The 23,481-nt window shown below is 40.8% G+C and overlaps 1 protein-coding gene across 4 annotated transcripts in view; it reads left to right on the forward strand.

Moving 5' to 3' along the window:
* The first annotated feature begins 417 nt into the window (after positions 1–417).
* Positions 418–23,481, forward strand: part of LOC142074696 (vasculin-like) — a 66,140-nt gene continuing 43,076 nt past the window's right edge. For 2 of the 4 annotated variants that reach the window (XM_075135491.1, XM_075135489.1), the window contains exons 1-4: positions 418–570; positions 1,408–2,459; positions 3,248–3,313; positions 22,966–23,085. In XM_075135491.1, the coding sequence (XP_074991592.1) occupies positions 23,023–23,085 (63 nt within the window). In that variant the 5' untranslated portion in view covers positions 418–570; positions 1,408–2,459; positions 3,248–3,313; positions 22,966–23,022. Of the gene's footprint in view, positions 571–999; positions 1,311–1,407; positions 2,460–3,247; positions 3,314–22,965; positions 23,086–23,481 lie in introns of those variants that run through there. The other 2 variants (XM_075135486.1, XM_075135487.1) reach the window with 2 other exon arrangements.

The following is a 23,481-nucleotide window of genomic DNA, read 5'->3' on the forward strand; positions in this document are numbered from 1 at the left end:
GGCCGTTCACGCCCGCGGTCGGCGGCCCGCAGGGAGGCCGGCACCTGGCCGTACGCCGCGCACGGACCTTCCAGCGGCCAGCTAGGGCCTCGCGGCGCCCGCCCAGGCTGATTCGTACGACCGCGCCCTGGGCCCACGTCTCGGTTTCGGTGACCCGTTTCGGCGCTACAGCGCTCAGCCCAGGCTGCAGTGGCTCGTACCGCCAGCCGGGGCTGCTGTTGCCTCCTGAGTACCCGCCTTCTCCTCAGGCCGCTCTCCCGAGCAGCTGTTAGTGCCGGTAAGAATGACGCTGTAGAGCTGTGCCGCCGCACGGTTAATTACGGCGGCGCTGGGGACTCCCGCGGGCGGGGCAGGGCGGGGCGCGCGCTGGGGATTCCCCCGCCACCTCGCGCGGAACGTTCCGGATTGTTCCCGTGACGTCACGGCAGGGGGGCTCCCGCCAGCAGAGCGGGGTCACACCCTCGGTGGCGGCCGGGAAGCTCCGCCCCGGACGCCCGCGGGGTCGTGTGGTCGATCTTGCGAGGCTTGGGCGCGCAGAGGATTGCGGCTCGGAGCGGCGCCATTTTGGGAGTGAGGCGAACGGGGTGTGTGTGTGTGTGCGCGTGTGTGTGCGCGTGTGTGTGCGCGCGCGCGCGCGTGCGCGCGTGTGTGTGTGTGTGTGCGCTCTCGCGTCCGGGGCTCCCACGGTTCTTGGGGGGCGGGAGGGGGCAGCTCCCGCTAGGAGTGGCCTGGTGGTGGCGGGCCGGAGGCGCGGAGGGGCTTCCCCCGCCGCGGGGCGAGGCCCGCCCTCGGGGAGGGCGAGGGGAGCTGCCCCCAGCGCGGCGGCTGCTGCGCGGGGGTGGCGCGGCCGGTGAGTGCCTGAGCACGTGCCGCGGCCCCCCTGGAAGTCAGGGCGAGCGCCCAGCGCGGGCCGGCGGAGCCTTTCCCGGGGCCCGCCGCGGCGCCGCAACAAAAGGCCCGGCTGGGGCCGGGGAGCTGGGGGCCTGTCCTCGCACTTCATAGGCAGGCAACTCCGAAGTGGTGAGGCTTCCCCTAGGGCCGCGCTGGGGGGTTCCCCAGGCGTCTCCCGCTGCTCCCCTGGGCTTGTTCTGTGCTTAAGCTCGGTGTCCCTGGCCCAGGTCAGCGCCTTCCTCCCCAATAAAATGAGAAATGCCTCTTTCCGATTTTTTTTTATTTTCGGAAATCAGAGACAGGAAAACGTTTTCACTGATAGGCTGCGTTCTCCGATAAATATGCCTGCTGCTTTCTCCAGGATGTGAGCGAATGTTTAACTGAGGCTTCTGTAGTCGGGTTTGGCTGCCTGATTGCACGTATGTTTGCTTTTTAAGATTCAGATTTATGTACTTGTCTAACGCCAATTCAGATTTCAAAAGGGAAAACTGATTGTTCTGGTTCTTTTTCCCGTAGGCAATTTGGGTTGCAAAGAGAGTCTGGATATTTGGAGCCTTTTGCTTCAGCTGGTAGGGAGGAAAAAAGGGGGAAACCGTCCTGCACCGGTTGCTTCTTGTGAAAGGAGAGAAATATCGGACACTGATCTGGGATTATTTGTCCAAGTGCTTCCTCCTGAAAAGGCTTCCGAAATGATCATTAGGCATCTGAGAAGTGAATTGGAAGTTTGAAGTCATGAGCTTTTTCTTTTTAGCAGTGCAGAGCACCTCACCCTTGGACGCTGTTGTCCATGTGGCATGGATACACGGCTAAATTTATCAAGTTCTGAATACTTCGGCTGCCAAGATAAAGTGCTGTTTTGCTTTTAGTTACTTTTTTCTTCCAAGCAACGTTCTGTCTGAGTCATAGGCATAACCAGTTTTGTTAACTGGCTCCAGGATAAATGCAGCCTGAGTCACTGTGTAGACGTCGCTGAAAAGTTTCATGGCAGATATTTTTACCCTTATTTTATTTTTTAGATTTTCTGATATAGCCCTCTGTCATTTTGCAGTGAGACCTATTTTCTAAATGAAGTGTCTAATATAAATTTGTTTATGATTTTTTCTTTTATTTAATATTTTTGTTGAAAAATGTTGTTGCCAATAAGCAGTGTGGTGGTATCCAGATAGCTGCTGTTTACAAATGTCTCTGTTACCCGAAGCTAGGAAATGTTCCTCAGTTCAGATGTGAAATTTGGATTTTTGGCTTCACAGTTTGTGGTGTAAAAAGTGTATTTATTTCACCTGTAGCTGATGCTTCTTATAGTGAAATGTACATGGAATAGACAAGAGAAGAAGCTGTCAGAGGAAAAAAAAAAGAGCTCCTTAAGGCAGAGACTTGGCAAATTTTGGAAATAGCCTTGCAGAATCTGTAAGCAAGAAGGATGGGTAGCCGATTTCTGTGAGGTCAAATCTATGTCAAACAGCTACGAATGTAGTATTGCTAAGAACTCTGGATATTATCTCAAGGAAAACAAACTGGAAAATATAAGTCACGCAGTACTAACACCTTGTGCAGTCCTCTTGAATTAGGTAAGTGTTGTAGTGTTCATAAATCAATTTACACTTGAATAAACGTTTTATCAGTAGAATGGTTAAACCAGTAACATTTACTGCCTAGAGGATGTTGGTTTTTTTTTTGAGAATGTTGAAATGAGCTTGCAGAATCTAATTTTTACTTGCAATTTTTAATAATTAATGGAATATTTTTAAGAATTTGAAGAATACATGTACTACTACATTTGTGAGTATGAGTGTGATTTTTCTGGGAGATTAAAAAATGTGTACATCTAGACTGAATCTGTAGGTAACTTATCCTTCATGTTAATATTGTAATCTCAACAATGAGCTGTTATACTTATTGAACAAGTCTGCTGGATGGCTTGCGCATCTCAGTCTTTCCATTTGCATTAGACATTTTTGCAGCATGAAGGTACTGATAATGTAGCATTGGTGTTTTTTTTTTATTTCCTTCCACTGTTCTTTGTCACTTATGGAAGCCAGATATTTATTACCAAAATTAATTTACTGCCAATGCAAACTGGCTTTTTAATGTGTTGATATTTTAAGGTTGGGTTCAGAGTAATTTCCTATTCTGTAATGGGAATGAATGAGTCTGATTGGTTTGAAAGTATACTATAACAAACCCCCCCTACCTTTTTGGAAGGATTCAAAACAAAATATAGTGGTGAACTAACCAATTGTACGTGTTATTGTTAGATGTATTGCTGCCCCCTTCCCCCTGTAGTGGTTAAATGTTTCTGAAGATAGATATAGTTTAAATGTTGAAATTAATATATTTACAATATATTTTTTTGTAGGTTTGCTTTCAGCTGAATTACTACTGCCTCAGAAAATTAAGATGGATAGAACAACTTAATTCAAAAGTCAGTGGTAATTTTACCAAGTTCTCTCCCCCCTACCCCACCTTGATTATTCATAAATTTTTAAATAATTAAAGCATTATTGGGTAGACTGTAAACCGAGTGTCTGGTAAAGGTGACACATTTACCTTAGTTGTGACCTTTTCCAAAATTTTTCAGAGCTTCTGCAATACTGAAGTATTAGTAATAGTGAGCTAATGAAAAAAATGTTTTTTTCTAAGGACACTGCAAAGATGTTTGGGAAGATGGCTTGTGTTAAAGCCTTGTAGAAAAGTAATTTTAAGCATGTGAAACTGTGTCTAAAGATTACTACAGTGTTTTTTGTTTCCCCCCCCCAACTTGTTATTTTGACCATAAATGAAAGACTTGCACCTAAATAAGTATTTTAAATTCTTAGGCTCACTGAAGTAGTTCTGTTCTGTGTGTTGTCTTGTCAGTATCTAAAAGTTGATCTAGCTTCAGTATTTTGCTTTCTTTGAATGGCTTTGCTGTTTTGTTATTTTAACTTCTATTTCAACATAGTAATACAAGTACTTGCTTCTTAAATCATAGGAAAAGTGATGTCTGTCTTTTTTCAAGCTATTAACTTTCAGTGCTATGAGACACTTTTACCTCTTGACAAGAGGTTCTCACTGAAATCAAGGAACTGCATTCCCTCCACTTACTATTTTGGGTGACATCTTTATCTGGATTCTTTCTCTTCTGGATGTTTCTTTTTTTCTTTTCACCGTGTTTGCACTTGGGAAGTGCAGTTGTTCTTATTTGTATGCATATGTATTTGACACAGATTCAGGCATGTTTTACAGCTGTGCCCTTGTACTGTAAGCAAAATTCATACTTGGGTGAGGACCATTGAGGAGAAAATGCCTAGCATGCTGGTCCACTTGAATTCTTTCTTTAGGTTTTTATTTGTATAATGCTGACAGTCTGTTAAGTGGTTTGCAGACAACTATGAAGATAAGGTTCTTGCTCTGGAGAGCTTATACTTTAAGCCTTGATGTAAACATAGCTTTTGTACTGGAATAACTGTCAGCAGCTTGGCTCTTTTACTGATGCGTTTATTCTGGTAGAATCCTAAAATGGGTACATTCGTATTGAGAAATTGTCTTGAATGGTGTAAGCTGCTCTGCTGTGTGAAAAAACTGCTGGTGGAAGCTTTTAAGACTAAGCAGAGTTTAAACTTGCAGCAAAGCTTAAGTGGAATTAAATCTGTAAAACGATATAGGGAAATTGTGTAGATATTTAACTTTGTTAGTACTTCACAAGCTAATGTACTTTAAGCTCTTTTTTTTTCTCCATTCTAGCGAGATTCTTCTGTTTAAAATGTATGGATAAAACAGTTTGACAGTGATAGTTCATCAATAACTTCTGGGGAAGTTGCTCTTAGTTCTTTATTTTTTAGTACTGGGAGTAAATTCTGTCCTGCAAGGAGAACTACTTGCAGACCTTATTATAAACGAACTTGAATGAGACTTGGCATGCTTTTTTTTTTTTTTTTTTGTTACTGTGTGGTTTTGAGTAGTAGTATTACACAGTGACTGATGATAATGCCCTATGTGGTGCTGTCAACTCTTCCACAATCATCTCCTTTCATATTTTGGGTAAACATAGTCTGGGAAACAGCTGAAATTATATAGAATTGTTTTTCTGCTTCATATGCTCAGGATATTTTAAAACTGCCACCTTTTTCAACTGCTTTTTCTTCAGATCCTTGTGAAGACTCTAAAGCGCAAAAGCATTCCCGGTGATTTTGTTACATAATGTATGCTGAACTGGGTGGTGATGTTAGTGTACTAACACTTCAGCTTTTGGACTTTGAACCTTGCAGAGGACAAGAGATTAGTGTTTATCCAGCTTTCTGCTAAATGGTACTGCAAGTGTAGGATTTCAAGCAGAAGGAACCTGGTTGTAGTTTACCTTCAAATATGAAGTTATTCTGTGTTACAAAATAGTTAGCTTTTTTAATTTACATTTTGGTACAGTGCAAGAAGGAAAAACTTTTTTGGATAAAAGTGATGATCAAGGTATTCTAAGCTCTCTTGTTAACTTTGGCTCTTTCTAAAACATTTCCTAAAAGATGTTTTGATTTTTGTGACAATAATATTTGATTCACAGAAGTGATGTAAACCCTGTTGCTTGTGAACCATATCTATATACAGACAGGGGGCCATACGATAAGGAACAGTGGTTGGGATTTTTAGAACACTAGTGTCCCACCAAGTCTGCTGACGTTCTAGATCCTTATGCAAAACAAAGATAGTGAGTGCGCTTTAGTTGATTCATCCTCACATAAGGAACTTGAGCCCTAAGTAGAAATGAAGGTGGGTTTTTCTTAGGTGTTTTTGTTTGTTTTTGCTAAGTCACTGTAAAGCTAGGTTTTAGGGCTGTGTCTGTACTAGAGAATATGTTGTTTTTCTATGGTTAAAAAATTGACTGTTACAGTTTGATTCCATACACTTCTCATACCCTGGCATGTCATAAGACTTTTGGAGGTGTTCAAATTTGACAGAGGACTTTGTCCCATCCTCAGTGTTCTGCAGGAAGCCTTAGCGCTCATACTTTTTTTTTTTTTTAAAAAGATGAGGCAAGAAGGTAAATTAAAAAAATGAATGGATATTTTCTTTTATTCTTCCTCATTGTCCACTGTTAGAATACTCATCAGAACAGTTCTGTATTGGATGGTGGGGACAGTGAGACTAAAACTAGAGATTTTACTTGCTCTGCAGTAGCACAGTTGAGAAAGAAGAGGCTTCAGCTGAATTGTTCGGAACTTTTTAATGTCTGTTGAACCAGTGGGAGAGAAGACCTTTAAAGGTTCAACTCCCTTTCCTTTTATTGGAGGTGTGAGTCTCTGACAATAAATTTTAGAGAACCAAAGAACTTGAGAGAATTACTATATCCAAACTTAACCTTGTTTGTAAATTATCATATGTCTGTAAACCCTCTTCTACATTGGAATGTAGTGGGGGGGATGACGCGCACATTTTCCTTTCAAAGTGTTAAAAGGTTGGTTGTAAAGATTGAAGCTTATTCTTTTGTTGTGGCTGTGCATTTACATAGAGAGAAAATAAGGGAAATAAATAATCTTTAGTTCAAGTAGTTGTCACGCTTTTGCAGCAATTTGTGATCAGTAGAAATGTTTCCATTTTTAAAAACTCTGTAAAGCTTGTGTTAGGGTTTGAATATTCTTTTCTCTTTTATTAACATACAAATTTTGGATAGCAAAAGAACAACTTGAAATTAGCTTGTTTTGCTTTGTTCAAACTAAATGAATGACAGAGTAAGGAAGATCTCTAATAAGCTGTGTTTTTGAAGGGGAATAAAAATTGAGATGTATAGGGTTTAAACAAAAGTATTGTTTAAAGCTTACACTTACCAACTTAACTTCAAATTAGCACTACTCTTGACTAGAGATAACAGGGAAGGATATTTTATCACAAGAAATTTTCAGTTTAAAAGAAAATGTGTTTTTTTGTGGCAGAAGGAAAAAACTTTTGGAGTAGGTTATTGTAATGGCCTGCTTGGTTGAGAAAAATCCTGAACATTTCTGTTTATGAAGAAGAGAGACTGTGTAGTCTGATGGTTAGGATTTGAGCATATAGTTTCTTTGCCTAATTCAGAGCAAAACTTTGTAGTTCTATGGCTGATGCTAAATAGGTGAAGTAAACCTTTGAAGCTGGCCCAAGATGGGAGAACTGAAGGGTCAATTTATTCTGTAGCTCCGTTATTCCAGAGTTGCTCTGTTTTAGTGAGAACTTTGCCTGCTGATGATGCTTCTTCAGGAAAAAAAAATATTGACCTTGGCAAATAGCTTTCTCTTTTTGTTGTCGTGAAATGCAGTACAGTTGGTATTTGGCTTATCTCTGATAGTGAACATTCAGTTTTAATTCCCTCATAGAAAATTGTGTGCCTCCCTTCCCTTCTTGTAGATGGCTGCTCTTTTCTAAGATGTCATACAGACTTGCTTATTGGGCCCCTCTGAAATTCATATACGCTTGGTTTGTCTTCCTGACTTAATAAGGATGTGATACACTTGCTGTAGCTCATTACCAAGGAAGCAAAGCAGCAGCAGTAGCAACAGACTTGAGACACTGAGTAATATATAACCTTTTATTTTTCCACTGTCATAACAACACTATATTATATTTTAATTCTGATGGCTTACAACCTTCTTTTACCCCGTTTATAAATTTTATACTAAAAAATATGATGACAAGGTGAGGGTGGATTATCAAACAAGTGTGTAGCTAAGGGGTGGAGTTAAGGTTCCACATGCAGTTTGTGGTGTGCTGTACTTATGCTAATAATAATCTGTGAGGCATTAGGTAAAAGATCATAGGGTATGTGCCACTTAGATATGCATACATGTTAATTTTAGATTTTCTGAAAACTATGTATGTGCATATATCCATGTGCTTTTAACATTTATTCTGTTCATGGATTTCTCTATGTAAATCAACAGACTGAAGTTCTAAACTGGTCTTCAGAGAGCATCAAGAAATTTGAATTTGTATCTCCTTTCTAACTTTGGGAATTCATGTCTTGAAGCTTCCTTAATTTTTTTTTCTGTTAATAACTTTACTACTCCACTCACAAGCTTCAAGTAATCCTACCTTTTTGGGTTTATATTGCCTTTTATTTTAATCTTCTTCTAACAATCTCTGAAATACCTAGTGTCACAGAAACTGCTTCCTGTAAAATAATTTAGGCTATTCACAGAGTGTGAGAAGTATAGAAGCTGATAATGCAGAACTATTTTTCCTTGTCTCTAGTTTCTGGTGAGATGGGTTCAGCTGACAGGGATATTTTTTTTTTCCTAATTTTTAGCATTATTTTAATATTTGTTAGACAAATTACTGTAGGTAGTTCAGACAAATAGTGTTATCAAATGTATCTTGCCAACAATAATGAAATCTGTCTTAAATATTGAAGACAGCTTTCTGGGCTAGGGGAATATTTTTATTTTGTATGCTGAAGAGACCTTCCTGAAGTTGGATCTGTTCAATACCAATGGGACTGTCTTTCCTCTGCCAGCTAAATACTGGTTAGACAAGTTAAACAACATGCCCTTAAAATTGGGTGGGGATGGTCTCTGATCTCATGTCCTTGTCATCTTAAAGTTCTGCTGTGCTTTTTTTCTCCACCCTCGGTGGAAGAGGATCAGGTTAGGGAACACTTAAATAAGAGATACATAAGTCCATGGGGCCTGACAGGATGCACCCATGAGTGCAGAGGGAGCTGGCTGATGTCATTGCAAGGCCATTCTTGATTATCTTTGGGAGGTCATGGTGATTGGGAGAGGCTCTTGAGTACTAGAAGAGAGCAAATGTCAATCCTGTCATCAAGAAGGGTAAGAAGGAGGTTCCAGGGAACTACAGGTTGGTCAGCCTCACTTCAGTCCATGGGAAGGTGGTAATCCTGGAAACCATTTCCAAACACATGAAGGACAAGAAGGTGAGTGGGAGCAGTCAGCATGGCTTTATGAAGGGGATATCATGCTTAACCAAGCTAGTAGCCCTCTACAATGAGGTGACCTAGTTTGGTAGATGAAGGGAGCAATGGATGTTGTTTATCTTGACTTCAGTAAGGCTTTTGACACTGTCTTCCATGACATTCTCATAGAGAAGCTGACAAGTATGTGTTAGAGAAGTGAACAATGAGGTGTATCAAAAACTGGCTGAATGGCCAGGCCCAGCCCATCAGGGTTGTGATCAGTGGCACAAAGGCCATTTGAAGGAAGTCATTAGTGTTGTACCCCCAGGGTTCAATACCGGAGCCAGTACTGTTTGACATCTTCATTAATGACCTGGACGATGGGGCAGAGTTTACCCTTGGCAAGTTTGCAGATAATACAAAATGGGGAGGAGTGGCTGATACACTAGATGTTTGTGCTGCCATTCAGAGGAACCTGGACGGGCTAGAGAATTGGACAGAAGATCCTCATGAAGTTCAGCAAAGGGGAAAATGCAAAGTCCTCCATCTGGGGAGTAGTAGCCGCATATGCCATTACATGCTGGGGGCTGACCAGCTGGTAAGCAGCTCTGCAGAGAAGGACCTGGGGGTCCTGTTGGACAACAAGCTGACCATGAGCCAGCAATGCATCCTCACAACAAAGGTGGCCAACGGCACCCTGGGCTACATTAGGAAGAGTGTTGCCAGCAGGTCGAGGGGAGTTCATCCTTCTCTACTTAGCACTGGTGAAGCCACACGTTGAGTGCTGTGTCCAGTTATAGGCTCCCTGGTACAAGAAAGATACGGACTTAGTGGAGTGAGTCCAGCAAAGGGCCACAAAGTTGATTAAGGGACTGGAGCATCTTTCCTATGGGGAGAGGCTGATATTCTTTTTGATCTTCTAAGGAAGTACGAGTTGATTCTCAGTCTTTCAGAACACTCTAAGGATGTTATATTTTAATTTTTCAGAATATACTTTCCAGATTTAGAATTAGTAAGCCATCAAAATCATATTTTTCTCATGTAAAATTATGTGAAGGTGAAAATGATGAGGGAGACTTTGTATTTGTTAATGCTGTTGATAGGACTACAGACTGTTGAGACAAGAGTAGACAGTATGCCTTCAAAAGGATGTTACAAGGTAGCAATGTTTCATTACAAGATGATGCTTAAAGTTCATAACCCTGTCTGTGATAAATTGAAGAGTTGTGTTGTTGAGACATTCCTCCTATAATCTGTAATGGGTGTGGATGTGGGAAAATAAAAGGTAGGATTACATGTTTTTACGCTTGATTCTTATGAGTCACAAAATTGTTATAGTGTTTATAGTTAAATATATTAAAAATGTGATACTAAATGCATTTCCTCTACTTAGAGCTACTTAAACCATTGAAAACAAAAATGAAAATAGTCTCAAAAAATCACAGCAGTTAAATGTGAGTGCATATTACCTTATATGCCACAGTCTTTTCAGGAATCTGTACTTTAATAATCAGGCTCATTTTTTCTTATTTGACCTTGTTACCGTAAGTCGGCAAAATAAGAACTCTCTAAGACTCGTTTTTGGAGTTTTAGAAAGCAGGCATTCTTTAATGCGGTGCCGGGGGCACAGGGGATCGCTCCACCTAGTGTGCGCCCCAAATCACTCAACCATAGAAGTTATATACAATTAGAATATACATATTCATTACACTTCTGAGAAATAATCTAAATATTAATGTTATTTCCCGGAATTCATTAACATATGCAAAAGTCTTTGACGCATGCGCCCTTGTGTTCATTGGTGGTCTTTCAGGGTCCTCTGGTGGTCGTCGATAGTCTTCCTCACAGTGTCCTTTAGTTGAACTCAGCCTTTATGCATGCTCAGTTTTAACCCTTGACTTAATTAGCACAATTCTCATTAGCACGAACTAGCTTAGGCTGGCACAACCCCCTTATCTATTCTACTCAAGATACAAGGTTAGCTTCCTCATCTATTTTATGCAGAATACGAAGTTTCAAGGCCTTTTTATCTACTGAATGTCCGGCCTATCTATTCATAAAGCATTCCTAACCTATCTGCATCATTTCAACCAAAGAATCATCTCTCTTCACTGTTCCTTTGTAATTGGTATCAACCTGTTTATAGAAAACAAAACATGGAACTGAAATTCAGAATGCTTCGACTACAACTGCTTCCTCTGCTCTCTTGTCCCTGAAATATCCCAGATCATTCCCCCCCGGGCTCTCACATCCAATTATGCAGCCAGTGCAGAGATTCCCTTGAGAGGAATTCTCATGAGAGTCACTTTTCCAACTCCCGAAGAGTATTACACCCTTCCAGAAATGCTGTTTGGCTATTTTTAGTGTTGTGTGAGTAGACAAATAGAGAGAGAGGATTTCTGACACTAGACAGATCTGATGAATGGAAGTGAAGCTAGAAGAAATTCTGGATAAAGGGTCATCTTTATAATGGAGCAGGAGTGATCACTTAAATTAATTTGTGTGTAACCAGTTTGTTCCAGACCTCAGTATCCTTTGTTTTCTTGATGATATGTTTAAGGCCAGGTTGGAGACATTTGTAAAGGAAATTACTATTGTTCCACTGTGTTAGCAGGAGCAGTGCAGGAGACACTATATGAATTTCTAGTATATGAAGGAAGTCAGGTTAGATCATAAAGGTTCCAGTGTTTGAGTTGGAGACTTGGGCTTTTTGTTTGTTTGTTTTGTTTTAAAGCTTTGTCAGTTCTAATTGTTTCCAGCATTTTATAGATGCCTGGCATGGAAACAAAAAAGTCTAGGTCTGTCTACTTGCCTTATCTTTTTGCTCCATGGCTTTTGCCAGCACAACTGCTTCCTGGTTTAGCACTGCAGCTAAGTGAGTTAATAAATGCACCCAATTCTGTCTGTAGTGACTCTACAGTTACCCTGTCTGTAATGAGTCTGGTATGTGCCTGTACTGTATTCCCATTTTTTTATGTGCTACGCAGAGATATGAGCTGGACTAATGGATGTTTGCTAGGATTCTGCAGTATGCTTAGCCTATAATGCTCTTTCTCACGCTTCACTAGTGGTTAGAAACTACTGCCACATATTGTCAGTCTGCCTATTTGGTGAAATTATTCAGGAGTGGAGGAGGGTGAAATCTGTAACTGACATAGTTGTGGTGCCAGGAGTCCCTAATTTAGGACAAATGGTATGAGAATGAGTAAACATCCTATGTTTTTTTTTCCTCCTAGTAAACATAGGGGGAAAAAAGATTTTTAAAAAAATATACTTTTACTGCAAGAAACTACACAAATTTTATTAAAACGTGAGAAATTGTATTTGTTAAACTTGAGATGTATTCCATAACACTGTTTCGGATAGTTTGTTCAATTGGATCTCCTTGATCTATGTATTTTATGCCCCTGTTTTATGTGCTAACTGCATGGAGGTTTTTAGCTTGCAAACAAAACTTAAATGTTAGTCATTTTGGCTGTTGCATATTTTTTCCCAGTAATAGTGAATTAAAGGCTGCAGATAATGTGAAAATTGTAATATAAGATGAAGCTTGAAGAAGCACTTTGCTAAAGTAATCTGAAAGTAAATTAATCTGAAAGTTCATGAATACAGGGTGTTTTCTGCTTTTGTACCATGTTGAATTTTATCTGTGTTATTGCAAAAAAAAAAATATTTGATTTATGTTGGTTGTAGTGCATGGTCTTCACGTTTAAAAACTTTGGTTTTTAAACACTGCATCGATTTTTAAAGTAGCAGGGGAGAGGGGAAGAAAAACTTGCTGGGGGAATGGTATTCTCATATGGTTACCACCTAAGATGGGAAAAACTGGATTAATTATTACAATGTTATCTCTGTGTACATGTATTGTGTTACATGTTAAACTCCTTAGTTACAATTATTAGTTTCTGACTTATAAGCATAATAGGAATTGACAGGTTCAAATATTTGTGTTAAGTCTTAAAGTTGTTCCAGAATTTTGTTCTTCTGATCTTCAAAACTGTGTGTCCGGCTTAAATCTATTATGACTGGTATCTTCTTGTGATTCTTATAGTGTTTTGGTTTAAGACATCTCTTTTCTTGGTGGAATTTACTCCTTCAGATGTTTATAACCACTGTTTAAATACATCTTGGGTCCTAATTTTGTGAGGCAAAGCAAGCCAAGTAGTTTTCTTAGACTTTTCTTGTCCCTGATCACTGAAATAGTTCATTATTGCACTAAGTAAAATTTTAAATTTCTGTGCTGTTATTCTAAGTGTGATTTTACTTGTATCTTTTTCTGTGATGATTTAAAAAATGTAGTAGTGCAGGGAAAATTGACTATACTGTTTAAGATTTGATTTCTTCATTTAATTTGGTAAGCACAAGCTAAACTAATAATAGTTATTTCAGTTCCATCTTTTTTGTTGTTTTTTGCAGAGTTTTGGGAGTTGACTCTAGCTGTTTTTTCTTAGCCTTTTTGCAGAAGTCTTGACTTCTGATTCATGCAGTGGCTTTCTGCTTCCCTTTTTCTCAGCATGTTACTTCTTTTTCTAAAACAGAGGCAATATATTAAATTTTCCTGAATGCTCTTTGGATGAGACAAATAAGTTTGTTTAAAAAGTGAGTGTTTCCAGCTGCTTTAAAACTGGTGAAAAAATACTTCTTGTCACAAAAGGACCTTATTGACTCAACCATAAAAAAAAACCCCAGCCCAACCTTTTTGGATGTTGGTTAAGCATACTTGGTGCAGTGTTCTTATTTCAGCTGTTCATGTAGCTCGAAGTGGGTGACTGAGTTATATTTATGACAAATCTCTTTACTGTACATCATTTGGAACCAGCTGTTCATTATTCCTTGGCGTTCACTGCCTTATTATTGAAGATCATACTTCACAAAACTATAGACTTAAATTTTATGTAATTGAATATTGGAATAATTGTTGCATGTTACCTGAAACAAAACGCTTTACAGACTTCACTCAGATATGCCCCACAAGAAGTAAAATTTAAGAACAGTTTTTTTTTTTTCCTTTGCTGTAAACTATTCTGCTATCCACAACACAGCAAAAGATAAATTTTATCTAAATTTATGGGCTATGGAAGACTTTCTTTTCTGAAGTCACTACGCAGTCCTTGAATCAGACACCAGAGACTATTGCTGAGATTAGACTGAATATTTTGACCAGTCTGATTAAAGAAACTGAAATGCATTTGAGTGTTAATAGTATGAGGATAACAGTATTTCAGTATCTTTTTCTTGCCTTTCTAGAATTGTGCAGCTCTGCTTCAGTAATAGACAACCTGAACCAAGTTAGCTTTTATGATACTTTTGTTAGAGAATGGCAGGTATATTTTGAGTTTGTGCTACCAGGGACTGATGAATTCATCATTCAATGATGAATTTTGGGCCTGATCTTTTGTTACCAAGAGAGTTTCTGAAAGCAGTGGAATAGTGTTCAGATCTGTGGAGCTTACCTCAATAAGCTTACTTCTGATAGCTGTATTAATGCTGGGAGTACAACAGCTGTTTTATCAGTGTTAATGAACAGTGGTTGATCTGTTGTATGGTGTGTGTATGTAAGAGAAGGCTTGCTAGCAGACAAATGAGTTCTTCGTGGTCTGTCAGTATAATTAAAGCAAATTCCTGTAAATGCTTGTATGGGTGCATATTATTTAATTTCATTCTATTCAAATACTTTAAATGTTTTGGGTTTTTTTGGTTTTTTTTTAATTTATTTAAAAGTAGGACAGTCCCGTGTTTCTGAAAGGCAGAAGTGTTTTTCTAAATTGTTGCTCAATGTTACCTATTTGCCTTAGTGGCTTCTCAGCCTTTGTAAAGGCAGCTCTTGTTTGATGTCAAGCTGGAAGGATGTATCAAGCGAATTTCTAAAGAAGTCTCTTCGGTATTTTTATTAATAACTTCAATCATGAAATGGAGTGTATGCTTATTAAATTTGTAGATACTATGAATCTGAATAGAGGTTGCAAGTGCTTTGGGGGACACAGAATGCAGAAATGTCTCTGATTGCTGGGGAAAGCTTAAGAAGTAATGGACTTGAATAGCAGGAAAAAAAACTTAAGTCAGACCTTATAGAAGAAACCTTTCTAGTGATGTAAGAGTAGTTCAATACTGGGACATGTTGCAGAAGAAAGTGATAGTCTCAGTTGTTGGTCTAACTTAAGTTGGAAAGCAACGAAGAATCAATCAAACTGATGTTTGGCAACCAAGCTGATCACAAAGGGTTTAAGCATAGCAAATCCTGTCTGTGGCAGCAGAGTGGTCATGCTGACATCCCATTCTCACTTTGTGATCTATTTTCAATTTACCAAAAATATCTTCCTAAGACTGAAGAGTGTCCTAGAGCCATTGGATATTTGCTAGATCATCAAAACAGAGCTCATGCTTGTAGTGAAAATGTTTTTATATTAAAATACATTCTAGGACAAACTTGTTGGCAACATCAGAAAGGTAGCATCTATAAGAATATGTATGAAGCCTGGTAAAACATGGTATTGTCAACTTAAAGCTGGGTAGGCTGTGTACTCTAAAATGTAGTTTTAAAAAAAGATATTAATATTTGTCCTTTCCTGATCTGCTGTGTGTTTCCCAATTTAATTATGGATAAGGTATTTGTGCCTTTTAGAAGTTAGTGAGTAAATAAGGTTTAATAATGGAAATACTCGATTTTCCTGTGTCTGATTGCCAGATCAATAATATGTACAATCAGATGAGAGAAAGTATTTTCTTTACTTCAGTGGTGTGGAGATCAGTATCTTCAGTAGTTGCTTTTCCTGGTAGTCTTTAACTGTAAACCTATGAAATTGGTTCTAAAAATACATCTAAGCTTTTGTTATTGTTGTTCTTTTATCAAAATTAGCTGGAAGAATTAGGCCTAAAAGACTTTCTTTTATGGACTTACTGAAATTTACAAATATTCTGCTGCTGACTTTGCACTCTGAGTATTGTGTAGTTTTGGCCCAGGCTTCTTTCTTTGTCACTTCACTATACTGTTTTGGAGGAAAGGGATTGACTCATCTGACTCAGCAGCACTATCAAAAACCTTTTTATAGCTTTTAGTTGGAGAACTGAGAACATGGGGAAGACTTGAATCTGCTTCTAGAATAATTTTTGTGGGAAGAAATATACACCCAGTATCAGTGAGCTGTGGACAAAGTTTGGTTAAAAACACCTTTCCAATCCTTAGATACTCGGTGATCACCAAGTCTCACTTCAGCCCTTGATTTATGTGCAAAGGTAAAAGGTAGGGATGTTAGTAAGTTAAGAATAAACTTTTTTCATGGCAGTTGGATAAATAGTAGTGTTAGGAAGCTTGACTAGTTTTCTAAAAACAGTAAGGCTAATTTATTAAGAAATCACATTTAGTGCTTTTGTTGTCCCATACCTAATAGCTGATTCACCAATAACTTGGTAATAGTTTTTGGATCCTTTGTTATGTTCTTATTCGGTATAAACCTAATCTCTCCATTTGTTTTTTAGACTGTAAGTGCCTTGATCTGAAGATTTTGTTGTTGTTGCTGTGCTGATCTTCCAGTATCGATACCTGTCTTGGTCCTTCCTAAAAATTTCATAATTCTCTTGCTTGGAGATGAGAACTGTATCTGAGGGAAGGAGAAAAAAAATATTTTTCTTGCTGTAGTCTGTTCACATTTAATTTGCTATTTCTTAATTTAGCATCTCTCTTGTATTGGTTCATCTGTAAACATATACCCTTTTCTGTTTCTACACCATTGCTGAACATGATTAATCAGTAAAAGTGAACTTGGTTCCTGTTAGAAAGAGAAGCCATTTCTGTGACGGTTCTGTGACTCTAGAACTTCCTTCAATTTTTTTTTTTTTTTTAACTAGTCTGACATAATTGGATTGTTTAGAAAATTTCTCTGGAATTTCTTTTGAAGTTAATTTAGAAGAGAGTGTTGGATGACTTCAGTAGAGTAATTTATAACAAGTTATTTGGGTGACACATACTTTTAAACTTGTCTCTATTTAATGATAGTGGATTTTGTGCATCTTACCTTATAGTTTAACTCTGGTATCAGAGGTACCTAAAAACTTTAGTATGAGCTCACTGCATAAAAAAGAACCAGCAGCTCAACTAAGTAGTGCAGTTTAATGCTTACAAATCTGCTATACTTCCTTTTAGAAGTTGGAACATTCTCCTCTGTCACTGAAAGTCTGCAGTAGTCCGGTTCAGGCCTGAATACAATAATTATCAGTTATCAAGTTCAGATTCCACAGCTCTTCCTAAAACTTACTCAAATTACAGCAGTTTTAGATTAAAGTGAACTACATATGTGCTCACTGACTAACAGATCTGCACTCTGTTGTGCAGAGATGTTGAATATGCATTTATTTGGGTCTCCCTGTAAAATGCATGTGGATATTAATTATGTTTTCACTAGCTGAATTTCTAATAGTGTGTTGTCGTGGTTTAACCCCAGCCGGCAACTAAGCACCACACAGCTGCTCGCTCACTCCCCCCTGCTGGGAAGGGGGAGAGAATCGGAAGGGTAAAAGTGAGAAAACTCGTGGGTGGAGATAAAGACAGTTTAATAAGTAAAGCAAAAGCTGCGCATGCAAGCAAAACAAAACAAGGAATTCATTCACTTCTTCCCATCGGCAGGCAGGTGTTCAGCCATCTCCAGGAAAGCAGGGCTCCATCATGCGTAATGGTTACTTGGGAAGACAAAACGCCATAACTCCAAACGTCCCCCCTTCCTTCTTCGGAAGGAAGCTTTATATACTGAGCATGATGTCATATGGTATGGCATACCCCGTTGGCCAGTTTGGGTTAGCTGTCCTGTCTATGCTCCCTCCCAGCTTCTTGTGCACCTGGTAGGGCATGGAAAGCTGAAAAGTCCTTGACTAGGTGTCGTGGTTTAACCCCAGCCAGCAAAAAAAATAAACTCCACGCAGCTGCTCGATCACCCCCCCCTCCCCGGTGGGATGGGGGAGAGAATCGGGAGGGCACAAGTAGGAAAGCTCCCGGGTTGAGATAAAAACAGTTTAATAATTGAAATAAAACGAAGTAGAACAGTAATAATAACAATGAGAACAACAACAATAACAGAATACACAAAACACGCAATGCACAACGCAACTGCTCACCGACCACCGACCGCGTGTCACCAACGGGGGGCGAGCCCCCCCCCCCCACACCTGGTTTTTATACTGAGCATGATGTCACATGGTATAGAATACCCCATTGGCCAGCTGGGTCCACCACCCCGGCTGTGCTCCCCCCTCCCGGTGCAAGCATCACTCAGCAACAGCCAAAGCATCAATGGGCCATCAACGCTCCTTTCACACCGAACCCAAAACACAGCACACCCCCCAAGCTACTGGGAAGAAAGTTAACCCTGTCCCAGCCGGAACCAGGACAATATCCACCCCTTATTCTATACCATCTACATCATGCCCAGGTCTCACATTTTCCCATACATTCCAATTAGTCACCGCTCCTTTTCCCTGCCTTTTGATATATACACACACAGAGATATCATTCCCTTAGTCCATGGGCCATCCCTCTAAAACGTCCGTTGAGTTCATTTAGTCCATGACTTTGGGTTCCACCTGTCATAACAGTCTTGCAGGGCAGGAGAGATGGTGTGTGGTGTTGGGCTCTTGCATGCAGAGGCCAGTTCTGGGCGCTCGTCCGGTTCTATCATTGTTGCACCTTGCTCAGTTTCATTGGAGTTCATTCTTCATTAATCTGGGTGATTCTTACTGTAATACTGTTAATATGACATATGGTAACCATAAAAGTGATGACATACAGTACTATGTAATAACTAACATCGTACAATTCAGTTCATTGGCTATTTTCACCCAAAATCAAATCCCCTTGAGGTACACACTGGACTTCCCCATCCTTTCTCATCACCCACCAAGTGCACCCAGGTCCCTGAGCAAAAGCAATCCCACGGATGGGTTTTCCCTTCCCAGAGGCAGGAGCAACCCAGACCGTCTTCCCCAGCATATTTCTCATATGCACGACAGGGACTTTATCCCCCTCTACAGTACATAAGGGTTTGGATTGGGCAGGGCCAGCTTGAGTGACAGATCCCCTAGTGTTGACTAACCAGGTGGCCTTTGCTAAATGTGTGTCCCAATGCTTGAATGTCCCACCGCCCATTGCCCTCAGTGTTGTCTTTAGCAGCCCGTTGTATCGTTCGATTTTCCCGGAGGCTGGTGCATGGTAGGGGATGTGATAGACCCACTCAATGCCATGCTCTTTGGCCCAGGTGTCTATGAGGGCGTTTCGGAAGTGAGTCCCGTTGTCTGACTCAATTCTTTCTGGGGTGCCATGTCGCCATAGGACTTGTTTTTCAAGGCCCGGGATGGTGTTCCTGGTGGTGGCATGGGGCACAGGATATGTTTCCAGCCATCCTGTGGTTACTTCCACCATGGTGAGCACATAGCGCTTGCCTTGGTGGGTTTGTGGGAGTGTGATATAATCAATCTGCCAGGCCTCCCCATATTTATATTTCAACCGTCGTCCTCCATACCAAAGAGGCTTTACGCGCTTGGCTTGCTTGATTGCAGCGCATGTTTCACATTCGTGGATAACCTGTGCAATAGCGTCCATGGTCAAGTCCACCCCTCGATCACGAGCCCATCTATATGTTGCATCTCTCCCTTGGTGGCCTGAAGTGTCATGGGCCCACAGGGCTATAAATAATTATCGTGGTTTAACCCCAGCCGGCAAAAATAAACGCCACACAGCCGCTCGATCACCCCCACCCCGGTGGGATGGGGGAGAGAATCGGGAGGGCACAAGTAGAAAAGCCTCTGGGTTGAGATAAAAACAGTTTAATAATTGAAATAAAACGAAGTAGAACAGTAATAATAACAAAGAGAACAACAACAATAACGGAATACACAAAGCAGGCAATGCACAACACAACCGCTCACCAACCGCGTGTCACGAACGGGGGGCGAGCCCCCCCCCACACCTGGTTTCTATATTGAGCACGATGTCACATGGTATAGAATACCCCATTGGCCAGCTGGGTCCACCACCCCGGCTATGCTCCCCCCTCCCGGTGCAAGCACCACCCAGCAACAGCCAAAGCATCAATGGGCCATCAACGGTCCTTTCACACCAAACCCAAAACACAGCACACCCCCCAAGCTGCTGGGAAGAAAGTTAACCCTGTCCCAGCTGGAACCAGGACAATAATTCACCTTTATGTTGCCAGTCCAGATCCACCTGAGCCACTTCAATCTTAGCAGCCTGATCCACCTGCTGGTTGTTTTGGTGCTCTTCAGTGGCCCGACTCTTGGGTACGTCAGCATCTACGTGACGTACTTTTACAACCAGGTTCTCTACCCGGGCAGCAATATCTTGCCACAACGCGGCAGCCCAGATGGGTTTCCCTCTGCGCTGCCAGTTGTTCTGCTTCCACTGCTGCAACCACCCCCACAGGGCATTTGCCACCATCCATGAGTCAGTATAGAGATAAAGTACTGGCCATTTTTCTCGTTCAGCAATGTCCAAGGCCAGATGGATGGCTTTCACCTCTGCAAACTGGCTCGATTCACCTTCTCCTTCAGCAGTTTCTGCAACTTGGCGTATAGGACTCCATACAGCAGCCTTCCACCTCCGATGTTTTCCCACAAGGCGACAGGACCCATCAGTGAACAGGGCATATTGCTTCTCGTTTTCTGGTAGTTTGTTATATGGTGGGGCCTCTTCAGCACGCGTCACTTCCTCCTCTGGGGATATTCCAAAATCTTTGCCTTCTGGCCAGTTCGTGATCACCTCCAAGATTCCTGAGTGACTGGGGTTTCCTATTCGGGCCCATTGTGTGATCAGTGCGACCCACTTACTCCACGTAGCATCAGTTGCATGATGTGTAGAGGGGACCCTCCCTTTGAACATCCAGCCCAGCACCGGCAGTCGGGGTGCCAGTGTTGTCCGAAAAGCGGATTCGTGCCCGGCGTGCAAGTAACCAATTCCACACGCTCAGGAGAGATATTGTTTTATTCAGGCCTGGGTGCTCGGTGGACTTGCCACAAATCAAGCACACCTGGTCTAGTCACCTTTCTGTTTATATCCATGCTTCTCATACATATTTTGAATTTCCTTGTTACATATTCATTACATTTCCGAGAACTAATTATAATATTGCATCATCTTAAACACATGCGCACTAAAGCCTTTAGGGTCTTCTTGGGGGTCTCGGGTGGTCTCTGGTGGTCGGCAGGGTAGTGAACTCTTCATGAACTTACTTCCTCTTTACCTTATAGGGTCGTGATTTGTCCCTGAGCCATGCTTGGACCACGTCTGTTTATAGTTTCCATACCTAAATTAATTATCACTACTTCTAAAACACACCCCTGTTAGTTACCTAACTTCTAAGCAACAAGTCTTCATTGTTTAAAATTACAGAAGCGAGCAACATAGAATCCACAACAAACCAAACCATCCATCACCATAGTACTCTTAAATTAAAACACATACATCTTGATCTTCTCCAATCAAAACCCCACTCACTAGTTTCATCATTCTGGTTTCTTATTAACTGGTCTTTTAACCCAGTTCTGGGTGAGGGCTATACACAAGATGACAACACTTTGAAGATTAATGTTGATTAAGATTAACATTAACACCAGGAGCAGCTGTGCTTCAGTACCAACCACTTCCGAAGCAGCTTGAACCCCTTCATATGCTGCCAATATCTCCTTCTCAGTTGGAGTGTAGCGGGCCTCGGATCCTCTGTATCCCTGACTCCAGAACCCTAAGGGTCGACCTCGAGTCTCCCCTGGTGCTTTCTGCCAGAGGCTCCAGGTAGGACCATTCTCCCCGGCTGCGGTGTAGAGCACATTCTTTACATCTTGTCCTGCCCGGACTGGCCCAAGGGCTACTGCCTGAACTATCTCCTGTTTAATTTGTTCAAAGGCTTGTTGTTGCTCAGGGCCCCATTTGAAGTCGTTCTTCTTCCTGGTCACGTGATAGAGAGGGCTTACAATCAGGCTGTAATCTGGAATATGCATTCTCCAAAAACCCACAACGCCTAAGAAAGCTTGCGTTTCCTTTTTCTTAGTGGTGGGGACATGGCTGTTATTTTGTTGATCACATCCATTGGGATCTGACGACGTCCATCTTGCCATTTTATTCCTAAAAACTGGATCTCCTGTGCAGGTCCCTTGACCTTACTTCATTTTATTGCAAAGCCGGCTTTCAGAAGGAAAAACACAGCACACCCCCCAAGCTACTGGGAAGAAAGTTAACTCTGTCCCAGCTGGAACCAGGACACTAGGGTAAACGCACTACTTAAGACATTGATGTTTTAGTTGTTGCTATCAACATTCTTCTCATACTAAATCCAAAACACAGCACTATACCAGCTAGTAGGAGGAAAATTGACACTATCCCAGCTGAAACCAGGACATGTGTATATCATACTTAAGATACTTTTGAGTCATTAACAATTTTACAGTATCTAGCTGCAGAGCATGATTCACATACCCTTATAATTCAGGCAGTTTCATCCATTTCTTTCCTTTCTGTGCTATTGTTCAGCTTCAAGTAATATAGTTTGCATTATCTTGCATTCTCTTGCTTACTGAGAGATGTTTTCCCACCTGTGGAGATAGCATGGGGTAGAAAAAGTACTCTTGGGTTTTATCTTAAGCCATTACCTTCTCTTGCCCATTTTCAAACTAGAGAATTTTACTGGATTTTGACAGTATTTCTGGACATGTAAACACAGTTTCCATTAAATCTAGAGAAAATATGGGGCTTGTGGTGGTCCTGAGCATCTAGTCTTTTATTAAGGAACTTTAGTATGGCCTCTGAGATTAACTATTAGGGACTAATTTGAAAAAATCAGCTTCTTCTAGGAAGCTAATGAAATAGCTCCTGCAATCCATTCTAGATCGTACCAGAAAATATTTCAACAAGCTAATTTTGCCACAACTTTCTGATCAGACCTTACGCAAGATGCTTCATCCCATTTATAAGAGGAAATAAAGGAGTGAATGTTACAGTTGCATTTTCATGATACTTGTGATATATTTGATTAGTGTGACGCTTTGGTAATAAAAGCACAGATGTGATGCTATAAATGAGATGAGGCTAGTTAGATTCTAAAAACAGATCTGTGTGAGAAAATAATACCAGAAAACAGAAGGGAAATAATGATCAAAACACCACAAGTGTAATCCTCTTGTAAGATAAGCATCTGAAAATACTCATTTCCTGTTTTTTCCAATTACAGGGACTTGCCATGAGGTGCTGAAGCCTTGTTTCATTGATTCGGAGAGACTGGACCTAAATGGCGCAGCATGACTTTGCTCCAGCCTGGCTTAATTTTCCTACTCCGCCATCATCAACAAAGGTATGTTCTTTGCTGTTCTTTTGAACAGGCAGTCTCATTATTAGAGAAGTCTAAATGTCATAACCTCAATCATAGTAAAAATACAAATCTCTTTATGAATATGTGAAGGGTGATAACAGATGATATCTAGCAAGTCTTGCTGTCGTGATTTAAATAGTTGGACCTTGGTTGTCAAGCTTGTACCTCCGGTAGGGGTTTTTGCTTGAGCATCTGAGTTCATGGAAAGAAGTATGTGCCTGGACACATTGTCAGAGCTGTTGTTGGATTAAGATTGCCTTCATCAGGAGTTTAAAATGAATTATGGTATTTTGTGCTAGAAGAACCGAGACAGAGGCATGTGCTTAATGTTCTTGCTTCTGATTTTGCTCTATCCCCTATACATTTCACAGAAGTGTT

Source organism: Calonectris borealis, chromosome W, assembly GCF_964195595.1.
Source record: "Calonectris borealis chromosome W, bCalBor7.hap1.2, whole genome shotgun sequence".
In the NCBI taxonomy this organism is placed as follows: domain Eukaryota; kingdom Metazoa; phylum Chordata; class Aves; order Procellariiformes; family Procellariidae; genus Calonectris; species Calonectris borealis.